The sequence below is a fragment of the Rutilus rutilus genome (assembly GCF_951802725.1).
Source record: "Rutilus rutilus genome assembly, chromosome: 3".
Classification (NCBI taxonomy): Eukaryota; Metazoa; Chordata; class Actinopteri; order Cypriniformes; family Leuciscidae; genus Rutilus; species Rutilus rutilus.
The window spans coordinates 1,796,922-1,804,421 of record NC_140211.1 but is presented as its reverse complement, the minus strand read 5'-3'; the positions used below and the strand labels follow the sequence as shown (position 1 = coordinate 1,804,421).

Genomic DNA, 7,500 nt, shown 5'->3' with positions numbered 1-7,500 from the left:
CGTACCTCTGAAACGTCTAGTTTGATCTCGCCGCTGTAACGGCTCTCTCAGAAGCTCTGCGTTTAAAGAGCTGATAACATATTTCAACTCAGATCAATATTTCATGTCTAATTATTTACTGATGTGGCAAATATTCGTGTAATAAGCGGATAATGTACATCCAGACGGTGTGTGTGATCTCAGAATAAACCCCTTCAGGTGTGTGTGTGTGTGTGTGTGTGTGTGTGATCTCAGAATAAACCCCTTCAGGTGTGTGTGTGTATGTGTGTGTGATCTCAGAATAAACCCCTTCAGGTGTGTGATCTCAGAATAAACCCCTTCAGGTGTGTGCGCGCGCGTGTGTGTGTGTGTGTGTGTGTGTGATCTCACTGCTTTACGAATCTTTAGTTTGGAATCAGTGGTTGGGAGCGAGTATCAAACTCAGTCATGTGACTTCAGTAAACGAGGCTTCATCACGGCACAACTGTTTCAGCGCTGATCATGAGTCGCCGCTGAGGACCAGTGACCCAGTGTCAGTGGGTTTACCTGATCTCGGGTCAGTGTTATACATCTGTGACGGTTTAACCAGACATTAGTATCATTCAAGTGAATAATGGTAGTTAATAGTCAGGGTCTGTTAGACTGAGCCACTCATAGAACAAACCCTGACAACTGATAACAGAACATATAGACACTTGATTATCTTATTAGATGATTAGATAATTGCATTTGAAAGATTTTACTTTCAATAAAAAAAAAAATTTGCAATAGATGTGTAAAGGGTGTTTGTGTTGCATTTACACTGTTCTGAGCACTAGGGGTCACCGTGGAGACGGTGTTTCGAAGCCTCGATCTGCCCAACACTAGATGCACACTATCCCTTACTTAACATGTTAACCTAGCAAGACGGACAGACGATCAGAAGACGGACGGACGGACAGATAATGATATTATTATCTCTGTTCACCTTCTCCACCAGGTTGCGGTCGGCCTCCTGAACGCTGGTGTCCGGCACGGGTTTATCCGAGAATCCCACGGGATACATGACGTCTCCGTCTTTACTCTGCCGGTCACTGCGACTCCTGCACACACACACACACACACACACACAAGAGTTGTGAGTGTTGTGCACGGTTGCTAGGGTGTTGCTAGGGTGTTGCAGTGATGAAGTACCTGCTGTTGCCGAGGCTCAGCTCGACGGCCCACTTCATCCTCTTGCTCGTGGCTCCGCCCCTCACCGACAGAGCTCCGCCCCCCTGGCCGCCCGGTGATGTCATCCTGACCGAGACACCCATCAGATAATATAAGATAAGATAATAAGATAATCTTTATCTTCTTTACAACTTCATTATTTCGCTTGCAAAATACTTTATCCACAGTCGACCCCCAATTATTCTCACTTTCAGGATGTTAAAGTCTACATCCTTCTCTACATCCTGAACAGAAAGGCTTACTAAAACTCTAAATGCATGCTCACTTTTTGATATTGTTGTATAATCTTTATTTATTATTATTATTTTATATTTTGTGGGGAGGACTGCTATATTTATGTGATCGGTTTAATCAATATTTCCAATTTTTTTTACTGATTTAATTTATATTTATTTTCTACTTTTTATTATTTGTTATTATTATTTCTCACAATTCAAATGTGATGTAATATTTGGCTGTCCCTGAGCTGTCAATCACTTTATATTTATAAACAACATCATATCTGTGCACACTTCTAAACTATATATATAATAGTCAATATATTGCATAACTATATCAGCGATGGACACCCAATAAATACGCAAATTAAAAACCTTTTATTTTATTTCAATCAATTCTCTCTAAAACTTTTATCAGCAAAACCTAATTTATTGAATATCTAATTAGATATTTAATATCTAATATTTTATTTGCATGATATATGCATTTATTATTTAACTAAACCAAAAATATTACATTATATTAAAAGAGAATCATGTAAAAATTATTTTATTACAGATTATTTGCGATAAAATGTTTGTCCATAAATATAAGTAATTACCACTTTTTGGGACATATTTGATACCGTTAAGATTGATTAAAACTTAAATTTAGCACAAAAATGAATATGCATGAACGTATACATCGACGTTTGGTCTTAGAATATTATAGTAGCAGCTAATGTTTTAATAAGAGCAGTGTTGTCGAAATATCTGCTTCTTTGATGTGAATGTCGATGATCGTCAGATCGTCTCACCTTTCCAAGCTCTTCGATCGGCGAGAACAAGCAGAAGATGTTTATATAGCGCAGTTAATTATCAGACTGATACAGATTTAATAATTAAATGAAATAACGCAAAATCAGAAGTGTTGCTGCTCTGCTCGCAGGAACCTGCAGATGACGTCACGCGGACAGCAGCACTTCCGGCCCCGACACATGACGTCAGAGATGACGCTCCAGCGTGAGTGAACGCCACTGATCGGACATACATATTAATACATTTTGTATATTGTAAACAAAGTTGTATATCATAAACATGTCATCTCTGTATGTTTTGCAAGAAAATATAAAGTAAATAAAAACAAGCAATATATTTATCACATAAGAATGTTATATATCATATATAGCAGAATCATATAAGAACAAAAACTTCAGACGAGTACTTCTGATAACTTTGCATGTGTGTTTAGTTATAGTAACATAGTGTTTTAGTTTATAGGATTTTGATGCCCATCATCTATAGTCAATATATTATATACACAAATCAGCAATCGACACATCCAATATATCTGCAAATTCATAACTTTATTATTATAATTTCTCTCTTAAGAGTAAATATTTATTTTTAAACGGCAAAATTGAATATATTTAACACATATTTAAATATTTTTTTTACCTTGTATTTATGATTTTACTAAACAAAAACATTACTTTTTAATGTTTTATTAAAAACAGCATGTTATTAATAAAATAATTAATCAAGAGTCAGAATTATTAGATTATTTGATTACAATATTCTCAAGTTTTTCCCATCAGAAAAAAATATTTACATTTATTCATTTAGCAGACGCTTTTATCCAAAGCGACTTAAAAATGAGACCAATAGAAGCAGTTAAACTAACAATAGGACAACAATATGCAAGTGCTATGACCCTTCTCTGTTTAACCTAACACAGTACATGTATTTTTTTATTTTAGAATAGAAGAGAAAGTGTTAGTATTACTGGATCAAGTGCTGCCGAAAAAGAAGTGTCTTCGGCCGTTTCTTGAAAGTGGCCACGGACTCATCAGCTCTGGGTGAGTCTGGGAACAGTCATGATAAAGGTCCGAGAAAGAGATTTGGAGTGCGAGCAGCTCCCGTCGGATCATCAGGCTGGAATGAGAGGTAGAGTTGTGTGTCATCAGCGTAGCAGTGATAGGATAAGCCATGTTTCTGAATCACAGATCCTAGTGATGTCATGTAGATGGAGAAGAGAAGTGGTCCCAGCACTGAGCCCTGAGGCACTCCAGTAGCACCTCACCCCTCCACGACACCCTACAGGACCTACCTGAGAGCTAAGACTTGAGCCATTGGAGTGCGGTTCCCGAGATGCTCTTCAACTTTAGGACTGACAACATAACATGAGATAGTTCATGTTTCTGTTTATAAAATTAAACATTTTCATTTGTAAACAAACATATATTGCGCTGTGTAAAAGACAGCATCATTTGTAGAAGCTTTTTCTACTTTGTATTATTTACATATTTATGATTTTACTACACAAAAACATTACTTTTTAATGCTTTATTAATAAAATAATCAAACATGAGACAGAATTTTACATGAGTATTTTTGATTATTTGTAAGTTGTTTGATTATAATATCCTTTTTTTTTACATCAGAGAAAAATAAAACAACATTACATGGGATACAGTTCATGTTTCTTTATATAAAATAAAGCATTTACATTTGTAAACATACATAGGTTGCGCTGTGTTAAAATATTGGGACAGTGGTGGAGATTAAGGTTCACTTGTAGAGGCTGAGTTGGGGACAGTGGTGGAGAGTAAGGTTCACTTGTAGAGGCTGAGTTGGGGACAGTGGTGGAGATAAAGGTTCACTTGTAGAGGCTGAGTTGGGGGACAGTGGTGGAGATTAAGGTTCACTTGTAGAGGCTGAGTTGGGGACAGTGGTGGAGATTAAGGTTCACTTGTAGAGGCTGAGTTGGGGACAGTGGTGGAGATTAAGGTTCACTTGTAGAGGCTGAGTTGGGGACAGTGGTGGAGATTAAGGTTCACTTGTAGAGGCTGAGTTGGGGACAGTGGTAGAGATTAAGGTTCACTTGTAGAGGCTGAGTTGGGGACAGTGGTGGAGATTAAGGTTCACTTGTAGAGGCTGAGTTGGGGACAGTGGTGGAGATTAAGGTTCACTTGTAGAGGCTGAGTTGGGGACAGTGGTGGAGATTAAGGTTCACTTGTAGAGGCTGAGTTGGGGACAGTGGTGGAGATTAAGGTTCACTTGTAGAGGCTGAGTTGGGGACAGTGGTGGAGATTAAGGTTCACTTGTAGAGGCTGAGTTGGGGACAGTGGTGGAGATTAAGGTTCACTTGTAGAGGCTGAGTTGGGGACAGTGGTGGAGATTCAGGTTCACTTGTAGAGGCTGAGTTGGGGACAGTGGTGGAGATTAAGGTTCACTTGTAGAGGCTGAGTTGGGGACAGTGGTAGAGATTAAGGTTCACTTGTAGAGGCTGAGTTGGGGACAGTGGTGGAGATTAAGGTTCACTTGTAGAGGCTGAGTTGGGGACAGTGGTGGAGATTAAGGTTCACTTGTAGAGGCTGAGTTGGGGACAGTGGTGGAGATTAAGGTTCACTTGTAGAGGCTGAGTTGGGGACAGTGGTGGAGATTAAGGTTCACTTGTAGAGGCTGAGTTGGGGACAGTGGTGGAGATTAAGGTTCACTTGTAGAGGCTGAGTTGGGGACAGTGGTGGAGATTAAGGTTCACTTGTAGAGGCTGAGTTGGGGACAGTGGTGGAGATTCAGGTTCACTTGTAGAGGCTGAGTTGGGGACAGTGGTGGAGATTAAGGTTCACTTGTAGAGGCTGAGTTGGGGACAGTGGTGGAGATTCAGGTTCACTTGTAGAGGCTGAGTTGGGGACAGTGGTGGAGATTAAGGTTCACTTGTAGAGGCTGAGTTGGGGACAGTGGTGGAGATTAAGGTTCACTTGTAGAGGCTGAGTTGGGGACAATGGTGGAGAATAAGGTTCACTTGTAGAGGCTGAGTTGGGGACAGTGGTGGAGATTAAGGTTCACTTGTAGAGGCTGAGTTGGGGACAGTGGTGGAGATTCAGGTTCACTTGTAGAGGCTGAGTTGGGGACAGTGGTGGAGATTAAGGTTCACTTGTAGAGGCTGAGTTGGGGACAGTGGTAGAGACACATGTAGGCATCACACAGCAGACGACGCACGGGATCCCGGAGCGAGGAGGAGTCGAGGCGAGCGAACTCTTCTGAAGAGAGACTCAGGTACTGGCCCACCTCCGGACATGCTCGCACCTGTGGCACGTTAAAGCCGTTCTCTCCTCCTGCACACACACACACACACACACATTATACACAATAATTTTAAAACCAATATATAAATACACGAACACACTGATATTAAAAATAATGTGACTGATGTAATGCAGGGTTACCCTCTCTGTCTGCCATGCTGTCGAAGAAGAGCCAGTCTGTGGGCTCAGGGCCGTACTTGACGAAGCTCACGTAGTGGCTGGTCTCGATGCATGTGACTGCGCACAGATCCATGAGCTGCCGAGTCCCGTGAACCGGCCCTTGCTCCCAGGAGCCCTGCGGCACCCGGATCGGAGCCGGCCGGTGCGTCTGACGCTTCTTGTGTGTGTGAACCTGTGTGAGACAGAGACATGCGGAGTGTGAACGGAGTGTGTGGCAGTGTATAGCCATCACATCGTGTGTGTGTGTGTGTGTGTGTGTGTGAGTTTGTGCGTGTGTCTGTGTGAGCGTTGTGATGAGATATCGCTGGCTCCCCACTCATCGCCCCTGGCAACGCTAATCATGGGGAACACCTGGCGATCCCAGATGAGGACGATGAGGCAAGGAGATATAAACTCCAGCCCCTTTTAACCAGGGAACCCCAACAAGTTTATTTCTCCCTCCCACCAACCCACCAGGAGAACTCTGATTTTCTGATGACTATGATTGTCTGTGCAGCCAGAAGGTCCGTGATTGGGTGTATGATGCGCAAGTACCCGCATAAGAAGTGGCCCAACTGACCCGGCTCATTTAGCTTTGGTTGTTGACAGATGATGTCACCGTGACTGAGATCGTAAAGAAGGTCACAGTGGATGAACTGCTACGCGCCCTACCCCGCCCACACCGATGCACTGCCGGGCTACAAAACATGAACAGAGCTGGTGGAGGCAGTGGAGCTGTCTGAGGCCGCAGTGGCAAGGAAATCGGGAGAGAGAGCTGCCTCCTTTCTCCGGAGGGGTATTGGGGAGCGGCGAGGGATGAACGGCCCCCACAAGTCGGTGAGCCTGGCGAGCTCTTCTCGAGCACCTGGACAGGATGTTGCCGACCAACCCAAATCCACCCGAAGCCCAGGCCTGGATGGCGGAATGCATTTTGCACCATAACATCGGGGAGGAAGGAGGAAGTGGGGGTGAACAGTCCCCCCTCCTCCCAATTACCTGCATTCACGATGACACGATGCCGGCCCAAACGTCTCAATTTCTGCTTCCCCAGGTACCTGGATGGATGGCAAGATTGGCTAGGATTGGAACAACTTCTATGACGTCTCGAAAACCCTGTGTGACGGGGGGGGGGGACCGAGAGCTCGTCAGGGTTACCACGCATCAGAGAGTGAGAGAGCGGGTGAGTCTTCTCAACCTAATCATGAAGTATTCTCTGATCTTTTTCAGCAGATCACAGGGAGCGGGGTTCCCTCGGAGAACAACGAAAGGACGATCGCTTGAAATACTGCTGGTCACAAGTCAAGGGTAGTCAATGGCACCGAACACCAGCCACCCCCACACCCCTCTCCACACTTCATTGTAAAAAATTACTTGTTATACTGTGTAGAAGAAAGGCGGGGGGAACTAAAGGAACAGCTCGTACTACCAAGGAGCAAAATGGAGATGGTCCTCCACCTGGCACACTCCCTACCGCTTGCTGGCCACCTCGCCATTGCAGGGGATTAGAGATCACTTTCACTGGCCAGGGATGAATTTTGAACTGCGGCGGTACTGCCAGGCCTGTGCAGTATGCCAACGAACTGCTCCTCAGAGACCCGGCCCCGCCCCCGATTCCGCTACAGGTTATAGAGGTGCCATTCTCGCGCATTGGGATGGACATCATGGGGCCGCTGCCAAAGTCTGCATGGGGCCACGAATACATATCCTGGTGGATTATGCCACCCTCTATCCTGAGGCCGTTCCTCTTTGACGAGCCACTGCCATCGCCCAAGAGTTGTTTGCAGCCGAGTGGGGATTCTAGGGCTGCCCTCGACTAAAAAAAAAAATTCTAGTCGACTAGTAGTCGTTCATTTAAGCCATTT

At 43.9% G+C, this 7,500-nt stretch overlaps 2 protein-coding genes across 2 annotated transcripts in view; both read right to left on the bottom strand.

Moving 5' to 3' along the window:
- Positions 1-2,417, bottom strand: part of emc4 (ER membrane protein complex subunit 4) — a 4,526-nt gene extending 2,109 nt beyond the window's left edge. Inside the window, exons 1-3 of the mRNA XM_084404994.1 lie at positions 2,207-2,417; positions 1,153-1,257; positions 947-1,061 (exon numbers count right to left, since the gene is read on the bottom strand). Coding sequence (XP_084261120.1) covers positions 947-1,061; positions 1,153-1,256 — 219 coding nt within the window. The 5' untranslated portion in view covers position 1,257; positions 2,207-2,417. The remainder of the gene's footprint in view (positions 1-946; positions 1,062-1,152; positions 1,258-2,206) is intronic.
- A 1,379-nt stretch (positions 2,418-3,796) lies between these two features.
- cyld3 (cylindromatosis (turban tumor syndrome) 3) overlaps positions 3,797-7,500 on the bottom strand; it is a 22,392-nt gene continuing 18,688 nt past the window's right edge. The window contains exons 15-16 of the mRNA XM_084404977.1: positions 5,621-5,831; positions 3,797-5,509 (exon numbers count right to left, since the gene is read on the bottom strand). Of these exons, the coding sequence (XP_084261103.1) occupies positions 5,325-5,509; positions 5,621-5,831 (396 nt within the window). The 3' untranslated portion in view covers positions 3,797-5,324. The remainder of the gene's footprint in view (positions 5,510-5,620; positions 5,832-7,500) is intronic.